The following is a 20,306-nucleotide window of genomic DNA, read 5'->3' as shown; positions in this document are numbered from 1 at the left end:
AAACACACATACTCACGCACACACCGGCGCACAATGCAAGTAACACAAACAGAACCCCCATAGCACACACACACACATACTCAGGCACACACCGGCGCACAATGCAAGTAACACAAATTGAACCCCCATAGCACACACAAACACACATACTCAGGCACACACCGGCGCACAATGCAAGCAACACAAACTGAACTCCCACAGCGTAGCCTGGGACAGGGCGCGAACCACAAGGCACACGTCGCCCAGCGCACAGAACACCACACGCACCCGAGCGACACCACAAGCAGATTTGCGCACAAGGGCAGAACGCACCCATCGGTGCAACGCACCAGCAGCACACAAAGCAAGCCGCCCCCCACACAACCTCCGCAGAAGAGGGTCGCACATCCCGCGCCACGCACACACACACACCCAGCGAGAACAGCACACACACATACAATCTGTCAAATACAACGCCTCCCACCCACACACACACCAACAGAGAGAGCACACCGACTAGCCCAACGCCCAGCAGCACTCAGTCTAAACGAGACGCACAGCGTGCAGAAGACAACACAAGGCAAGACAAAAGTACATAGTACAACACAGGGAACACAAAACACACCACACAGCGTGCCAAAGTCTCATCAGCGCAACACTTAGAACACAAAACACACCACACAGCGTACCGAAGTCTGATTACCAGACACACACACACATACACACCGGGAGAGTACACACAGCACAACACAAAACACAATATAGCGTGCCAAAATCAGCACATACACAAAACACAGCAAGCCAAATTAAAAAACCAAAAAAAAAATAAATAAATAAAAATAAAACACCAAAAAAACCCTGCCTACATTTCCCCAAATCTCTGGCAGGATGAAGAGTTGTAACATCTGCTAAAAGACTGTTAACTGGGAATTTCTGCTTTTAAAAAAACTTAATGTCTTAGGAGTTCTTTTAGACAGCTCTGCTCCCTTATGACACATTTGACAGTTAGGGAGACAGGTGAAATTACCAAATCAAACTCTAACAATGCTTAGGCTTTATTTATGTGAAAGAGAAATAGACTGATTTATTTCTTTTATCTCTGAACATTTTGCATTTGAGCCCATACCATTAAAATGAGATTTATGTTCTCATTATAAAGCACAAATCCCTTCAGTATAATTGCATGATGTTGGCATTATGATTGATCAAGCGCTCATCCTCCTTCCATTGAGTGTCTTCCCTTTGTGCATGTCTGTAGAAATCTTTACAGTTGTGTTCCTGCAAGCCAGTGAGGGGAGGACAAACAACAACAAAACTAACAGAAGCACACCTGTCCCTTTGTTTATTTTGTTTTGCATCCATTAGAGGGGCATTCCTACTTCATCTGAATTAACTTCTTAGCTCAAGATTTTCAAACATGGGTGCCGAAAGTTAGGTTCTTAATGACCTATTTAGGCCTATACTTAAGTGGTTTGGTTTTCAAAAGTATTAACAACTCAGCAGTTTCCACTGAACTCAGCCATATTACTCGTGATTTTACAGTTACACAGGTGCTTAAATTCTTTTCTGGGTCAGGACCTAAAGCTGGGCGAAAACCTCAAAAAAAAAATCCTCTGATTATTTACTGGTATATATATAAAATAAAATCACTTCTGTTGCATTCATGCCCCTTTTGTGTTTAGATAACATGAATATTCTGTAAATGAGTTTATTGCACAAATGTACATGAAAACAGTACATTTTAAGTGACTATGAGAGACAGTCACACAGTTTGAACTCATAAATGTAAGAAACCTGATCACAAAGGTTATATACATTCAATCTGTCCAGTCACAAATAACCAACACAGCTGGAATTTGGAACATTTATAATGAACTGCTCACAAATAAACTACAGAGCAGCAGTTCTTCACAGAGATTAATTACTGAATAATTTGATGAATAATTCTGAGAAAATTCTGAATTGCCCACAATGACTCATAAACAGAAAAAGAGATGAAATGTGGAAAATAAATCACTCATTAGTAGCTATTTTGACAGCTCTTCTATTACTTAACAAAACATAAGGATTTCCATTTCTCCATTTTGTAATAAACTGCAAATTTGTCAGCTTTTCAGAGCATGGTAAAAAAAAAAAAAAAAACATTCTGAAAGGTGTCATGAATTGTAACCCAGACATTCATTTTAAAGGCACCTGTAGACATAAATAATAGAATAATAAAAGAGCAGAACCTAATGTTAATTGTTTATATAAGATAAATCCCAGATATATCTCCTTAAAAACCCATTTCTTCAATGATGACTCTCGTGGATTATGTTGATTCTTATAGACAAGCCCTTTATATACACATGCTATTTACTACAGGCCAGAAAAATATGAAATCACAATGCAGTGACAGCAGTAGAAATATATGTCTCACCTTTCTGACAAAGCAATAGCATTGTTTTCTATTAAAACACAAAGAATTAATTCACAGCATTTTAACTAATGGGGGGAGAGGGGGAGGAAGGCATCTCAGAACACAGAACTATTGATAAATGGACACACGTGCCCTATTCAACAAAGCACATAATCACGTGCCAAACTTTAAGTATGCCAGTGAAATTTAAAGATAAGCATGTGTTTAAATGAATCAGGATCTAAATGATTTTCCACCACACTATATTATCATGTACATCTTCTATTAATATGAAAGGGAAAAAATTAAAACCAAAATCCACAAACCTGTCTTTGCACCTTAATTTACTGACATTTTCATTGTGTTGACAGGACTGACATGTTTCTAGTAAGTTAGTGGAGTCCACTGCTGTTCCCACTATTATTATTTGATGCATTTATCATTATTGGGGGCCAGTGTTTTGCACTGAAATAGTTCATTTGGTGCAAAGAGGAGCAGAAAGTACAAATACTCTCCCAAAGCTGGCACTTACTTCCTTGTAATGCTAATTTGTTGGCTATTTAGCACAACTCTTGATAGTGCTATTTCAAGAGGCAATGGTCGGATCGGGGTGAGGGAACAAAGTCAAAGCAGAGTCCAGCACAAAGGAGCCAGTTTTGCTCCTATTTAAGTCTATGGGAAGGAGATTTTTCCTCTTTACCTTCAGTGGGAATAGGATTGGGCCTCAAAATATCACAGCAAAAATTTAAAAAACCCTTTCCCTATTAAAGCACCCAATCCTTCTAGGAGCTTTTCAGCAGCACCCTCATCTCCCAGTGAAGTTCATGATAGCTTAGGGCACTCTATACCTTGAAGGATTGGGCCCAGAATCTTCTGTTCCTCAGTTAGGTCTTTTGTTCCTCAAATTATAGATATCTTTTTTTCCCATTTCCTCTGTACAGTTATACTTGTTGAAATAGTAATGACGATGACAAATAAGAAGACAAAGTCATGTGATAAAGAAATATGGTAACTTAATAATCACATTTATCGATGCATTCCACAGTCGTAGCTTATGCGCCATATATGATCCTACAAACACTTCCCCATCTCGATAATGCTTTGTCCTGATAGTGGCCCCATTGTAGTCAAAAGGTCTCTTTGCATAAGTAAGGAATGGTTTGCAGGATGAGTTATATAGCGAATGGGCCCAGTCCTACAAAAACTTATTTGTCAGTACCTTGCTAGCAGGGGTAGTTCTGTTGGCACCTTTTTCAATGGCACCACTCACAAAGGACTATGTTCTGAAACCTTTACTCTCTAAGTATCCTAGTAGACCTCACTGGGACTACTCATGTGAATAATTGCTCACCAGTGTGTGTAAGTGGCTCACAATCTGCCACTTTACTCATGTTGAGTACTGACTTTTTATGGGTAAGCATGAGTACTAGTGGCAGCATCTGGTCCCTAACAACTACTGAAGGGAGTGATAAACTACTCATGCGAGCCAGGGTTTTCAGGATCAGACCTAAAGCTCATGAGAGGTTTAGAATATTTTGCCCTGTCCTCTGTTATTTCAGCTGTTGCCCACTGCCTGCAGTTGGCTATCAGCTAGGACAATTCCTTTGCTGTTCTGTACCAATAACTATGTTTCTAAAGGTGAGTAATGATTGGCCTTAGTTGCTGTCATTGCTATTTCATAGGAAATAATGCACAAACAGGCCTTTCACCGCTGACCTCCGCTTCTCACCTTTATCTCTGCATTTTAATATATTAACTAAAAAAGAATTGGAAGCTAAAAATATATGCATGCAGCAGGAAGCACAACCTATGATCTTTCACTGTTGTTTGTACTTGTCCTTCCCTTCCTATTCCTTCCTCCTCTCCCTTTGTTTACTGCCACTTCTTGGTCTCTTCCGTTGGGTGTAGGGTCCAGTCCCACAGTCCTCATTCCCATTAGTCCCCAATGGGATAATTCATGTGAGTAAGGACTTCAAAGAAGATTGCCTGCTCCTTCAGGCCTATTTTTGGAGCAATCTTTGACAGTGAAACTCCCCTCTCCTCGGTGGTGCAGTATTAATGAATAATTAATATAGTGCAATAATTATATGCAACAGATTTTACGATGTTCTAATTTGCATCTGGTTTTCAGTATTCTTTTTAATGAATTTAGCTTTTTTGATTTTTGTTTTGAAGAAAAGAAGACTTTTTCTTTTTCCCATACATGTTCCCCCTCTGTATTGTTATTAATGGGATTGCTTTGCATGGTAACTGTGTTTTTAAACAGTTAAGTTGTAAGGTATTTACAACCACAGATTAATGACAAGGTTTTCAATAAGCTCAGGTTAGGGAAGGAAAACAAAAGTGGGACCAAAATATCTTCATATTAAATTAGTAATGATTTATTCAGTGTAAACTGCTTGTGCACATATGGGTTTAATTTAAGAGAGAGAGAAATATTAACATTTCATTAATTTCAGTACAGTCTCCTTATTTGTAAAATATACACAGACGAGCTTTATCCTTATGGTGGAAAGTTCCATTGTGCCTGAGAAACAGAATTGTTGACCACATTCTTCATCTCCAAGCTTTCGGTGGTCTTGTAGATAACCTGGGCCCAGGCCAAACAGATGTTAATTGCAAGGAATAAATAGGTCCAGAACTCATCTGGGGATAAATCAGTGTAGCTTCCTTGTCTCCAGTCAAGCTGTGGTGACACACAGCTGAAGAGCGTGCCTAATGGAAGGCAGAGTGTTTGAGGGTTCCGAGACCTCTGGAACCATTCAGATAAAAAACCATAATTGTAACATGACCATTTCTCCTAGACTAAATAGGATACCAATGTTCCTGTTCACTCCGTTGTAAATGTTAAGATGCAGTTTTTTTATCAGTGAGGGTAATTTATCATCGGAATAGATCACCAAGGGTAAATTCTCTATCACTTGAGGAGTTTCTAAATCATGACTAGCTGCCTAAAGCAGATGCTTTAGTTCAGCCATAAGTTGTTGTCATGCTACATACAGGAATCACTGGCTGACATCATAGGTGCTGGAACTAGGAGTGTGGGGGGTGCTGTAGCACCCCCTGACTTGAAGTGGTTTCCATTATATACAGGGTTTACAGTTTGTTTCAATGGCTCTCAGCACCCCCACTAAAAAATTGTTCCAGCACCCCTTGCTGACATTACACGGCCAGTCTTGCGCAGATCAGACTGGATAATCATAATGGGGTCTTCTGGCTTTAAAGTTTATGATTTTTTCAAAAAATTGGTTCATTTCCCCTGCCTATTAGATTTCAATCTAGTAAGTCTTCTTAAAACTGTAGAGTGAGAGGAAACTTAAAACTGTAGAGTGAGAAGAAAGAAAGAAAGAAAGAAAGAAAGAAAGAAAGAAAGAAAGAAAGAAAGAAAGAAAGAAAGAAAGAAAGAAAGGTGCACAATTGTGCCTGTATTTGTCAAAGCAAAGAAAACCATTTCAGAGACCATACTTTGATTCCGCCTTCTAACCTAAGGCATGTGTCTTTTGTTTTGTAGGTGGTACCTGTGTTGTTAACCCCACAGATCTTTTTTGCTCTGTTCCCGGGCGCTTGTCTCTACTCAGCTCCACTTCTAAATACAAAGTGACCATTGCGGAGGTAAAGAGGCGCCTCTCTCCACCTGAATGCCTCAATGCTTCGCTCTTGGGAGGCATTTTGAGAAGGTAAGTTGAGCTCAGGTGTAGAAGACTCAAGTTAGCACTGTCATTCTTTTCCTTGCAGACTTTTGTCTAGATCATCATAGGTAGAGTAGATCAGAAAATGGGGGAGGGGGGGTGGCAGGTTCTGAGGAAACTTTCAGTGAAAACCAAGAAAAATATTCTTTTCATCAACATTTTCTGCAGAAAAAGATGGACTTTTCATTAAAAAAAATTAAAAATCAGCTTTTCACTGGCAAGACCAAATGTTCCATGGAAAGCAGACCCTTTGTGTGGAAAAAATTATTTAGTCTAAAAACTAATTTCCTGTTGAAAAAGAATTTTGATGGGAAATTTTCGGCAAGCTCTAGTCACAGCCCTTACTTAGCTGCTTGAGGGAATACGAGGGAGTCAGATTTTGACTCCAGTGAGCAGGCCCTACTTGTTCAGTTCTCCCCACTCTGGGACAAAAGGGTAGAGAGAAGAGAGCCAGTGGGCAGGGTCTTGTCTCCCCTCTGCCCCACTCACCAGCCAGAAGAGCTGCCTAGGTTTGCAACAAGCAGTAAGCTGATCTACTAAAAAGAATGGAATAACTTATTACATCTCACACAACCAGGGGGAAATGGGAGTGGATTGTGACTCAAAGGGGTGTGTGCAAGGGGTATGTCAATACTCCATAGTGAGCCTGGGGGGTGACTCAGGTTTGAGACCAACCACCCTTCTGCCCACACACAAATCTGTCTGATTCAGCACCTGGCTTCTAGGTCTCTGCTGTGGGGGATAAGTCCAAGCCCTGTCCTTTTGCAGTGTGGACACAGGTCAAGCCACAGACCCAAGCAAGAAAGTTTGTGTACTGAAGCATGGACATGTTACTACAGCTGTGGGTCCAGCAGGTGTAAGCCCAGGTTTACAATGCAGTGTGGATGCTCAAGTGCAGAAATGGAAACACTGAGTCCTGGGTCCCACAGATCCAGGTGTACGATGCAGTGTAGACGTACTCAGCGTCTCTTGAGGAGAGCTGAGTGACTAACAGGTTTTTGGATTTGTTGGCGATTTTAAAAAGTAAAAAAAATATACATCATTTTAGGTTAGACCAAAACCATTTTTTTAAAAATTTTGAGAGAAGCAAAAAGGCAAAAAGAATGTTAGTTTCAGGCCAAACAAAATGTTTCATTTTGACAAAAATTGAATGTTTTGTTTCAATATTGACCATTTTAAAATATTTTTGAAATGTTTCAAAATAGCATTCAATAACATTTTGAAACAAAAATGTGATTTCGGACAGGAAAATTGAAACGTCATGTAGAAAACATCAAAAAACACTGTGTCTATTTGCCTGGATTTCTTTTGGAGGTGAGGATATTTCAAAAAGAACAATTTGTTGGAATCAACATGAATTCACAAAACATTTCAGTGTCACCCAATCTGCATTTTGCACTGGAAAAACTTTCAACTGACAAATTTTGTCCAGCTCCGTTCACAAGGCTACTTTTAGGGTGGCACAGTTTATATGAAACCCTTTGTTCAGGACTGTGCTGAAACTAAGTAATTTAAAGATAGATTCTGATCACCGTACCCATGCTGAATATCACCTTACCCAAGTGGTACTTCCCATGAGACCACTTGTAGAGTAAGTCACTACTCAGTGTGAGTAAGGGAATAAGGATCTGGCCCTGACAGATTTTTCATTGACATCAGCAGTGGTGGGATAGACCCTAGATTAGCAAAAAGGGTGAATGGTAATTTGAGATTGGCATGTAATAAACAAACAAGTAAAATGAATACACAGATATTCTTCAGGAACTATTTTGGAGAAGTTGCATGGCCTGTGTTATACAGGAGGTTAGAATGGATGATTACAATGGGATTTTTTGGCATTGTCTCCGAATCTGTGAATAAATCAGGGTGGGATTTTTTTAATCCCATTCTCTCATGACAGAGCAAAATCCAAGAATGGGGGGCGCTGTTTGCGAGAAAAATTGGACAGACTGGGACTGAATTTGCCTGCAGGAAGAAGGAAAGCAGCAAATGTCACCCTTCTGACTTCCTTGGTTGAAGGTAGGCTTTGTAATATTGTAATATAATAATACTGTCATGTAATAATGTGTTTGCAGTGTTGTAGCCATGTTGGCCTCAGAATATTAAGGAGACAAGGTGGGTGAGGTAATATCTTTTATTAGACCAGCGTCTGTTGGTGAAAGACAAGTTCTGAACTCTGAGTAAGCTTGAAATCTTGTCCCTTTCACCAACAGAAGTTGGTCCAACAAAATATATTACCTCGCCCATCTTTGTCTATGTAACAATTTGTATCAATATGCAATTTCCATCCCTAGATTTAAATATCTTCATCCCATTTTGTACAAAGAGGCACTGTGACTTGCCTAATTTCATGAGGGAATCACTGGCAGAGACAGGAGTTAAAACTCAAGGTCTCCCATCTCCCGGTCCAATAGCTTATTCATTAGACCATGCTTCCCTTCACATTTATAGGATACTTTCTGACCAGGGAATCTCACCCATTAATCAAAGAAGTGTCACCGTGCTGTTGTGAGGTTGTCAAGGTTCCTTCCACACTCTGAACTCTAGGGTACAGATGTGGGGACCTGCATGAAAACCTCCTAAGCTTACTTTTACCAGCTTAGGTTAAAACTTCCCCAATGTACAAACTATTTTACCCTGGGACTTCCACTGCCACCACCAAACTTTATCTGGGTTCCTGAAAAAACGTAGTTTGGACACGTCTTTCCCCCCAAAATCCTCCCAACCCTTGCACCCCACTTCCTGGGGAAGGTTTGGTAAAAATCCTCACCAATTTGCATAGGTGACCACAGACCCAAACCCTTGGATCTTAGAACAATGAAAAAGCATTCAGTTTTCTTATGAGAAGACTTTTAATAGAAGTAAAAAGAAATCACCTCTGTAAAATCAGGATGGTAGATACCTTACAGGGTAATTAGATTCAAACATAGAGAATCCCTCTAGGCAAAACCTTAAGTTACATAAAAGACACACAGACAGGAATATTCATTCTATTCAGCACAGCTATTTTCTCAGCCATTTAAAGAAATCATAATCTAACACATACCTAGCTAGATTACTTACTAAGTTCTAAGACTCCATTCCTGTTCTGTCCCCGGCAAAAGCATCACACAGACAGACACAGACCCTTCGTTTCTCTCCCTCCTCCCAGCTTTTGAAAGTATCTTGTCTCCTCATTGGTCATTTTGGTCAGGTGCCAGCGAGGTTACCTTTAGCTTCTTAACCCTTTACAGGTGAGAGGATTTTTCCTCTGGCCAGGAGGGATTTTAAAGGGGTTTACCCTTCCCTTTATATGTATGACAGAGGTAGATGAGGATTCTATACCCATTCTACGGATGGGACTACTTCTCTGGTAATGTGTCCTTTTTTTTGTGTGTCTCTTCATGAATTGCCTAGAGCTGGTTCAAAATATTGAAAATCCCCCCCCCTCCCCCCAAAAGGGGACACATTTTTCAACAAAGAATTTTTGTGAGAAAAATTCCTTTTTCAAACCTAGAATTGCCCATGAGCTGCTTAAGATTTCCCAGGATTTATCTGCAGTTTGAAAGGCATTCAACAAGCACTCCCTGCTGATAATTGCTGGCCTGTAGCTTGGTCGTGAGCAGCTCTGTGCCCCGGAGAGGTGAGGAACATCTCCTCCTAGGTGCAGAGAACTCTCAGCTCCCATTGACGTAGTGGGAGCTCAGCACCTGGCAGGATAATACCCTACATGTCCCTTCAGAAGTAAACAGGGCAGCTCGGGTTTGAAAAGGGGACAATGGAATGGTCAGCACGAGTGTGGGAGTGGAGAACACGCAGCACCTGGCAGAAGGGACCTAGCTCCTCGTGTGTTCAAGCCCACTAAGCACATATGACTAGACTGCAGTTTAGGCCTTGTCTGCATTGCAGATTTGCCCAGATCACAGCTGGTTGTAATCAGGATAGATCCCTACTATAGACAATGCCTTAGAATATAAACCTCCACATGGGGAGTAAGAACCATCCCAAACCTTACACTCCTTTATGAGCTACCCAGACCATAGGTACTGACACACAGAAGTAAGGCAGAGCTACGTGACCACTTACTCGGTAGGTGGGCAGGGTCTGGGCAAAGAGGTACAGGGTGTTGGCAGAGCCTTGGTTACATCCTACTCCTACCCCAATTTGCTTGCCAGCACAGCTGGTCATGCAATGGTGGGAAGCAGTAATTTAATTCTGGGCTAAGTCAGTAGCAAATTACTTCCCTCCTGTAGTAAGGGGGAAAACAGGGAAGGGGTTGCAACTTGCAAGAGTCAGTGTGAGCTTCCCATTGCCCCTTACTCAGGGCTAGTGACAAAGCCACTATCAAGCCCTGGGTGTTGGTTCTGTTCTCTGACTGCTGGAAGAGTGTGAGCCTCTAAGAATCAGGTTTCCAGAATTAGCACTCATGTTTGTGATGCAAACTTCACTGTTGGCCAATGCCTGCTTAAAATTAGCTGTTTGCCTGAGCATTCCTGCTATTCAACTGGTTTGCTGGGATATGATAGAAAGTGAACGCCAAAGGGGTGGGAACAAAGCCAAAGTGAATCCAAGTTTCTGTCTGAACAAATGTTCCTGGCAAATATGTTGAGGTATTCCCCTGGCTCTGGTGGCACATAAGTCACACTCACCTTGCATGCCCCCTGAATGTCACATTAGCACAAATTGCACTTCTTTGCCTTTTACAATCAAAGTGAAACCTGTTTATGCTACTGGTGAAGCTGTCCCCAAGACCTCCAGGGAAATAGAACATGCTTACACCAGGAACTGGGAAGGATTATACTGGCCACATTTGACAGACAAGTTACAAATCTGGGTGCCTTGTTAAACTCTCACATGATCATATAGATTACACAGCCGTCACCCATGCCCTTGTCACATCTATCATACTTATCCGGCACCCATTTCTGTAGCATCTCAGAAGCTTTGATGTATTTGCCTTCCCGACACCTCTGAGAGATAGGGAAGTGCTATTTCCCCTAATTTACAGATGAGACAGATGAGAAAACCATAGAGACTTGCCCGAGGTCACACAGGAAATCTGTAGGAAAGCAAGGAATTAAACCTGGATCTCCAGCTACCCCCTTACCCCTGGGCCATCCTTCCTTTCTTTAGTATTAAGTTATTACAGTGTGCATTATATGGGGCTACAACTTAAATCAACTTGGAAACTGGTGCAGAAGGCAGCAGCCTGGTTGGTAAGCCATGCATCACACAATGAATGTTCTACACCAGTGCTCCAGGATCTGCATTGGCTGCCTGTTAGTTTCCAGGTGGAGTTTAAGATGCTGACTGTGACCTATAAAGCCCTAAATATCTTGAGATCAGCCTACTTGAGAGGCTGCCTTTCTCATGCTGCTATAGAGGAGTTGGGATTCCCTCCAAAACCTTTTCCATTCGGCTTATGCAGAACATCCTGCCCAGTTCTGAGAGACCACTTCATCCAGTTCTCTGGGATCCAAAGCACTCAGTTCAACTCTGGATTTCATCACTTGGGTACCTTTATTTGGAATAGAGCAAAATGACACTGAGTTAATCAGACTCAGTCGTAGAAGGTGGGTACAGGGTTTACCACGTATCCAAAGTTACACAAACAACCTCTTCCTTTATATACATTTACACATCATATTACATTTGCTGTACATTAAATCACACATTTTTGGAATGGCTTGGTTACTCTGCAGGAATCAATCTCTGTACAGCATGCTCTGTCCGTTTGCTGTTTACATGGAACCTGATCTTTACATTCCATGTTTATCTTGTCCGTAGTCCCTGACATCAGGGTGTTGATGATTATCTTAGCTAGCTAGCACAGATACCCAGACTCCAGCATACTGTTTGTCAAGCCCCTATTTACAACGTAACCTTCTTTCGCCTTCCCAATTATGCCCACTAAAAATGAGGCAAGTTGCTTATGTCAAACCAGGCCTACAAGAGGAGAGAAGAGTTGCTTGAGGAAGAGCTCTCTGGGTACATAACAGAAGGAGCCACCAGCCGGGAATTGTCCATGAAGTCCTTTGAAATTCACTATTCCCCTTTCCTAGGTGTGAAATTGACGGAATATGTTGATCTTTGGGGCCCCTCACACAGCTCATCTAATTGCAGAAGTTCTGTGCATTTCATGAGCGAGGATATGGTTTTTGTGGAAGCTGAAGTAGGGAAATGTTGTTTTTTGTGGCCTCTTTTGTGCAGAGGAGGGAGGCTGGTTTGCTCCAGCTGGTTGCATTTTCATCGGATTGTATTTCCGCTTCTGTGTCAAGGGCACTTAGCGCCAGGGCTAGGAGTTCTTTTCATGTGGCCTTGCTGAAATTGAAACAAATAAACCAAGTTGGTTGAATGTGATGGATTTCAGGAGAGAGTAAAATCCACACCTAGGTCTACCACAGCAAAGGCACAATCTCCCACCGACTTAGGACATCATTATAGTGCAGCCCGCATCAGAATGCAGCTCTTTGTCCCTTCCAGGGCCTGGTTTAGATAAGTGGTTTATGAGTCTGCAACAGTACCGAGCTAGTCCTTTAGCTCACAGAGTAGCAGGTTATCCTCTTACAGCCAACGTTCCTGGGGTCGAGCCCTGGGGTGGGCTGAAGGAAGCATGCAGGAGTGCAGAGATCACACTTTCTTGGAGGGGCTCCCCCACAGAAGGGAAAAAGCCAGCCATAGTGTGATTTGAGGGAGGGATAGCTCAGTGGTTTGAGCATTGGCCTGCTAAACCCAGAGTTGAGAGTACAATCCTTGAGGGGGGCCATTTAGGGATCTGGGGCAAAAATTGGCGACTGGTCTTGCTTTGAGCAGGGGGTTGGACTAGATGACCTCCTGAGGTCCCTTCCAACCCTGAGATTCTATGATTCACAAGGTGAAAAATCCAAGAGTGACTATCAAACAATTGAAAAGGAGTACTTGTGGCACCTTAGAGACTAACCAATTTATTTGAGCATAAGCTTTCGTGAGCTACAGCTCACTTCATCGGATGCATACTGTATGCATCCGATGAAGTGAGCTGTAGCTCACGAAAGCTTATGCTCAAATAAATTGGTTAGTCTCTAAGATGCCACAAGTACTCCTTTTCTTTTGGCGAATACAGACTAACACGGCTGTTACTCTGAAACCTATCAAACAATTGGAACTTTAAACAAAGCAAAATATGACTTTAAAATCCAAGGCTTAAAAAAAGACCACCCAGGATTTTTTCTGCCAAACCCCACGAAGACACCAGTTTTATTGTACTGTACACATATCTTTTCAATGATCAGTTCTTCAGTATCCCTTTCCAAGCGCTGCACTTCCTGGTAAATAGGTCAGCAGGGAAAACGGCTCTTTTGTCTGCACTGATATAAAACATCATATTCTTTCTTATCCCTTTCTTTAGCCTTTGTTTTCACATCTCTCCCTCCTCCCTTCCCATCTGGTGAGTGGAAAGACAACATCCACCCCCACCTCTATTCCTTGCATAGGAGTTCTGTTGGATAGTAGCATCAGATGGAGGTAAAGCCAAGGAGGAGAGGAGACTCAGATCCAGAGCTTTCCCCTCCTGGGACACTGCCCCTTCCTTCACTCTGGATAGGAGCATCCCTCAGTCTTGGCTAGGCCCAGGAGAGCTTCACGCTGCTCCTTGCACCTGCCATCAGAAGCCTGTCAAGGTACACAGCCTGGTCCCTCCAGTGGGGCTTTCCAGAGTTGTTTGTGTCAGCTCAACCTCAGCAACTGTCCCTTTCAATCATGCAAATCTTCCCGGTCAATTGTCAAGCGCTATAGGAACGTGTTGCCGTTCAGTGCCGGCTATAGCTGCAAACAAGGCAGTGGCCCAGATTTAAAGGGAAATAACGAATGGTCTCTGATGCCGTCTTTTGTCTCTGGCTCAGGAAAATGCTCTGGCTATTAGCAATGAAGTCATTTTTTGTGTTTAAACAGGGCAATTGATTGGAAAATGCAGGGTTTTTAATGGGAAGCTAGCATCCATCTGGAGGGACTAGTACTCCACTGAAATAAGCAATAGCAAGCCAGGAAAGGAAGAAACCAAGGTGACATCACCAAGATCATAAGCAGATGTAAAAAGAGACCTGATATAGCTCAACTTCCATTTATTTTCCAATCAATATTTTTTGTGAGAATTTTGATGGGAAAAAAGGGAAACATTTTAAGTGAAATTTCATGCAATGTGTTTCTTATTTTTCGATGCTCTGTACAGTTAAGAATTCCCTCAAGCACTAATCAAAATAATGTGCAACACTGGCATGTATATAAAAACATAATAAAAGCTGCATCTAAAGAAACAGCATGCTGGTATTGGGACAAAGCCTCAGGTTTGCTCAACAATGAGGGTGTATGAAGAATCATATCCTATAGGCGACAATATTTAGAACCTGAAATTTTAACAAAGAAAGCTCTTTTCACATGCCATGTCTCAGTAAAGCACTATATAAAATCGACATCAGTTTTCTCTTTCCAGCAAATACATAATTTTAAAGTTATGTGTACGTGTGTGTGAATATATATGCACACAACACATGCAAACATATATACACATACCTTTTGATAGATAGATAGATAGATAGATGTCATTACACCTAATTGGTACTGAAGTAGCACCCAAACAGAGCTGGAGTCCCAACTCAAGATATAAAATTCAAAACTATAATCACCTTGGCATAAGTGTCAACACAGCTATGTACTCAGCAGTGGTCCAATATACATACAATCAGTTGGTGAACAGTATTTGCAATTGTAATCACATTTGCTTTCCATTTGCCTGCATGTATTTGAAAATGTTATCCAAATGTTAACATTATTATTCTGGGCCCTGTAACATGGCTGCCGCTTCCCATGTACCCTCCATACGTGGCAAGTACTCCACACAAATAAAGGTTTCTCTTCCTTCTCCCAGGCTTTGCTGCCTGGAGCCTTTCTTGCTTTGGGAGGCCACTCCCAGGACTTTCCTGGCTGGAGTCTCAGAGTATGTCTACACTGCAATGTAAGCCGAGGGTTAATGGGACTCGAGTCAGTTGATCCATTCTAGGGAACCCTGGGCTTGAGCATCTACATTGTATTTTACCCCAGGTTAAAAATTTTCTGAGCCATGCTCGAACCTAGGGTTCTGGCGTCCTCAGTTCAGTGTGCAGACATGAGTCAAAGTAACCTATCCCAGAGTCCCTTCAGTGGCCACCCTAAAATACAGCTGCTTTAGCCCTAGGACTGTGGTGCATTGTGGAAAAACTTTACTGCCCATTCTGCACATTACCAGGAAACAGCTCACTTTGCAAAAGGTTTGATCGGTTCGCTCTCCATTGCAAACCCAGGAGGCTCTCTGACTGATAGTGTGTTTGAAAATCGGTGATCAGAACTGAATGGGTTAGTGCTGACCTGAGCTACTGCCGTTTGCCAAGTGTGGGAGCAGGGGAGCTTCTGTTTTCAATAGAGTGGATTGCAGATTGTTGGGATAGAGAGTGTGATGTGTTCCCCCTGGGGTGCCACTTGGAACTGGGATACCACTAAGACAGCCTGTCCCACCAGCTTGGGTTCCCCTTACTCTGTACTGCTGTGACTGGCTCTCAAGTCTCTTTCCAGCTCACTCACAGGTAGAGACACACCCAGCTGCAGCTATAGTCACATAGATGCTGAGATCAACTCTGCATGGGAGAGCTCAGCTAAGGCATTGCCCAGCACTCAAATGCACACCCCCTCTGAAGAGTAAACCCAGAACTGTATTGTCTTGCGCTGCACAGAGAACGGTACAGCGTAAGCTAATTGAAATTCGCCCTCTCCCTCAGTGTGGAGAGAGAGATGCAGAGGTTTTTGCCCCCCACCCAGTTATGAATTACACAAACTGGGCTTTGGAATAAACAAAGAGCAGGTTTATTAACTACAAAAGGTAGATTTTATGTGATGATAAGGAATAGCAAACAGAATAAAGCAGATTACCTTAGTAAATAATGCCCCCGCTCCACGAACTGAGCTTAACACACTAGATAGGTAGGATATAAATTAGCACATTCTCACCCTGAGTGATAAACAGTCTGGCAGATTCTTAAGGCACAAGTTGTCTTGGCTTTCCCAGGTTTTCATACACAGGCTAAAGATCCTTTTAGCCAGGGACTATCACTTCCCCTTCTCACAGTTCAGTCTTCGTTTCTTAGATGTTTCCAGGTGTGTTGTTGTAGGGAGAGTGAGGACTCCCCATAATGTCATTTTCCCCCTTTTATATCTTCTCCCCACTTGCTGGAAAGCTCTTTTGCTGTGACCTGGGTCAAACAGTTCCCATTGTATAGTGCTTTCTCTGAGAGGTTTCTACTGTACACAGTTCCTGGGGTAATCCTTGTGCTTGTGTGCATTTCCTTAGTAAGCCATTAACATCATTTGGCCTTTTTACTGTCATACCTGAAAGGCTGCTTGTGGGTGTTTTCAACCTCAGGACATGCTTCAGCTACACAGACATTACCAAACTTCATAACTTCGCATACGATGATAACACATACAATACAACGAGATATTACTGTCTAGCAGATCAAGACTTTTAGAATGACACCTCACAAGGCACGCTTTGTATAAGGCATATCCTAATTACATGACAGTGGCGAATATTGGGGTGTCAGAGTGTCACAGAGAGGACTAAGGAAGTTGTGCCATGGAATTGTGGGATACTTCCGGATGACTCCCAGGGCCTGAGTCAAGGAGTGCTGAAGCTACACTGCAAAGCAATAGGGCTCAGACCCTGGGCCCTGGCTTGACTCGGGTTTGGACTCAGGACACTGAGTCCAAGCCCTGGGTTAGTGCAATTGTACGTGTAGATACAAGGGAGTATTAGCCTTGAACCCCGGCTCAAACATGGGCTTACATTGCAGTGTAGACCTACCAACAGTCCTAACTCCCAGGACTCTCTGCTACTGCCAGATCATCCCTAGAAGTCTTTAATCCCTGAGCATTCCCCCCTTCACTGCAGCCTCCTGCTGCTCTTTATAGGGCAGTCATCCTGATCTCTCCCAGATGTGGCTCATTATGTAATCAGCCCTTCAGCTTTAAAGGGGCAAGATCAGGGTTCTGTTACGCTAGGTGCTGTATAAATAGTAGAAACCAGTTTCCTTTTTCCAACTCAGCAGTATGTTTAGCTTGCTGGGGCATTTCCTTTGTTCAGTTCAGGAGTATACCCTTGCATTCCGGATCCAGAATAAATGCTTTTAACATACAAGGCAAAATATGTTTTTGAGCAATGGTTCTCAACCAGGGATATGCGTACCCCTAGGGATATGCAGAGTTCTTCCATGGGGTGCATCAACTCATCTAGATATTGTCTTAGTTTTACAGCAGGCTACATAAAAAGCACTAACGAAGTCAGTACAAACTAAAATGTCATACAGACAAACTGAAAAAATATGCGATTTTTCAGTACTAGTGTGCTGCGACACTTTTGTATTTTTATGTCTGATTTTGTAAGTGAGGTACGCAAGATAAATCAGACTCCCAAAAGGGGTACAGTAGTCTGGAAAGGCTGAGGACCACTGGTTTTGAGCATCCATAAACAGATTGTGCTTGCAAAAGTCGATGTTGACTTATGTCACATAATGAGTGTCACATGATCAGTGCATGCACTTAATTGGTTCAGACATGCCGTTAGGTGTATGACAATCTGATTTAGGCAGACAGTGGGGGGTTTGCATGTGGAAATTGAAGCTGTTCCTGTGGCAGAAAAAAACTTAAGGGAGATGACAACAGCATCACCCTCTAAATGGAAAGAGGTATTAGTGTAATTGACACATCCCTCCAGCAGGTTCAGGGAATCTGGCCCCACCTCTTGGTATTTGCTGATCCCTGGGCTGCTCACTTAAGATGGGTTTCACTGGAAATTAAACTGGGGAAACCCACCCATTCAATAAACATACAAAGGAAAATTCAAAGATATGCAGCTGCAGTGAAATCCACTACCCAACCGCACAAAGCCTCAGTAATCAGACTCCAGGGAATGGTGGAAGGACCCAGCAGTTGTGGTGAGATGGATGGAATCCATCTTCTCACCAGCAGGACTTCACTGCAGCCTTTTCAGAGCTGCTATTCCAACTGAAAGGCTGGAAGAGTGGCCACCGTGACTCTCCATCCCCTACACAGTGCCCCATATCTGGGCTATAAATAATAGCAGGGCCAAGAGGCCAGAATCTGATCTCAGTTACGCTGGAGTAACTGAGATCAAGGATGTTTTCACACTGCAGTAACCTGTTGTTCTTACTTTGTTTTTTAAATATATAGCTGAAAAAATTATTTAAAAAAAAGTTTTGTATAAACTGATTGACCCATTTTGTCTGCCTCCAGGGGAAGCCTTACATTTGGCCAGGGATTTTGGCTACACTTGCGAAACAGAGTTCCCAGCCAAGGCAGTAGGAGAACATCTTGCCAGGCAGCATATGGAACAGAAAGAACAGACAGCGAGGAAAAAGATGATCCTAGCGACAAAGTAAGCAAGAAAAATCATTCAACACAAGAAATGTGTCCAGACGCTTTTCATTTGGATCATGGGAGGTTTATTATTATTTGTATTACAATAGCCCCCAGAGGCAGCAAGCAAGATCAAGGCCCCTTTGTTCTAAGTACTGTCAAAACACAGGAAGAGACAGCATTTAACCAAAGAGTTTACCATGGGACTGCTCTCAGTGCAGCAAGTTAAGCATGTGCACAAGTCTTTGCAGAATTGGAGCATAAATAGGGAGGGAGCATTATTTAAATGCAGGCTCTTTGGGGCAGAGGCCACCTCTGTGTCCTGTGTTTGTACAGTATCCAGCACAATCCTGCTCCATGACTAAGGCTCCAATCTGCTACCACAATACAACTAATAACTCATCATTATTCCCAATGTACAGAGGGGGATTTAAGGCACGGGGGGGTGGGGTGGGGGTAGATCCTCAGCTGGTGCAACTGTTGCAGCTCCACTAAAGTCCATGGAGCTATGACAATTTACACCAACTGAGGATCTCCACCAGAGAGATTAAGGCCCAGATTTTTAAAACAATTTAGGCCTTGCTGCGCTCAGCATTGCAATGCCTAACTGAGCTGGGAGCCTAACTGATTTTCAAAAGGGATTTAGGTGCTGAGGAGTCTAGATCTCGACTGTTGATGGGATTTACACTCCTAAGTTCCTAAATCCCTTTTGGAAATGAGATTTAGGCTCCGAAATACATTAGGCCTTGTGATGCCGAGCACAGCCATGCCTATAAAGATCGGGGCCTTGGTGACTTGCCCAACATCACACTGGCAGTCTGTAGCAGAACCAGGAACTGAAGCCAGCCCTCCTGAATTCCCAATTCACAAGATCACCCTGCCTCATTAGTGGCTAAAATAAATGGGAACAACCATGCCAGAATATAACTCATGAAATAAAGATAATTTGCTTGAAGAAGGTATGCAGACCCGTTGGAACTTATGGTCAATACATACGAACGGTTACAGTTTTTCATGTACTGTTGGACCATAAGTATCTTTGGCTATTCAGAGCAGACTTTTGCTGTCATCACATCGTTTATATGTCCAACGCTCTACGTGAATCAGAGCCAAGACTTCGTTGAGTTCTAAGTGGCAAAGCACACCAAGGGCTATGAAATCTAGTGCTCTGCATGTGGAATTCCTACTGAGCAAATGAGAGTTCCATGCCCAGACTGAGACCAATGTGTGACTCAGGATATGCATGTGCACCCGTGGCTTGATGTCAAGCTTCATTCATTCATGGTACTGCAGCCCTTTGACAACCTTGGGTACAATGAAAGATGGGAGTGCAAAGAATTGTTATTATTATACTTAAGTGCTGCCCCCAAATACATCAGCTGTCTGATGCATTTCACAAATGTAGGAATAAGTAAATAACCCAGAAGTTGCTAAACCACCACTTGGCTCATTGGGAGTTGCGTAGCTATGCTTCTGTTGAGTGTTTAGGGCTTGATTGTGCCTCCAGGCATAGCCCTGAGCAAAGGGGTGGTATATGTAAGCTGCACCCCCCCAGAACTACTCCAGGAGGCATGGTGAGTCAGCAACACCCCTCCGAGGCACAAATTCTTCTATTCTCTCTCCTTCCCCTCGGGAGATAGTAAATTGCCTCTGGCTTATACCACCAACAAATTACCATCCTCCCCAGGCTGGTTCAGCTCTACTGGCTGGCCCATCGGGAGACACATCAGCCCATTCCCCTGCCACTTTCTCCATTTACCAGCCACCTGCTCGCAGAGAGGGTGAGGAGTAGTGGGCACACAGAGTCCATTTACCTCTGCATA

The 20,306-nt window shown here is 42.7% G+C and overlaps 1 protein-coding gene across 1 annotated transcript in view; it reads left to right on the top strand.

Moving 5' to 3' along the window:
- The window catches only part of TFAP2D (transcription factor AP-2 delta), a 54,324-nt gene that overhangs the window by 10,567 nt on the left and 23,451 nt on the right, over positions 1-20,306 (top strand). Inside the window, exons 4-6 of the mRNA XM_077811520.1 lie at positions 5,889-6,054; positions 7,967-8,085; positions 18,361-18,502. Of these exons, the coding sequence (XP_077667646.1) occupies positions 5,889-6,054; positions 7,967-8,085; positions 18,361-18,502 (427 nt within the window). The remainder of the gene's footprint in view (positions 1-5,888; positions 6,055-7,966; positions 8,086-18,360; positions 18,503-20,306) is intronic.

This window comes from Eretmochelys imbricata, chromosome 3 (assembly GCF_965152235.1).
Source record: "Eretmochelys imbricata isolate rEreImb1 chromosome 3, rEreImb1.hap1, whole genome shotgun sequence".
In the NCBI taxonomy this organism is placed as follows: domain Eukaryota; kingdom Metazoa; phylum Chordata; order Testudines; family Cheloniidae; genus Eretmochelys; species Eretmochelys imbricata.
The sequence above is the reverse complement of the archived record's forward strand: the minus strand, read 5'-3'. Positions and strand labels throughout refer to the sequence as shown.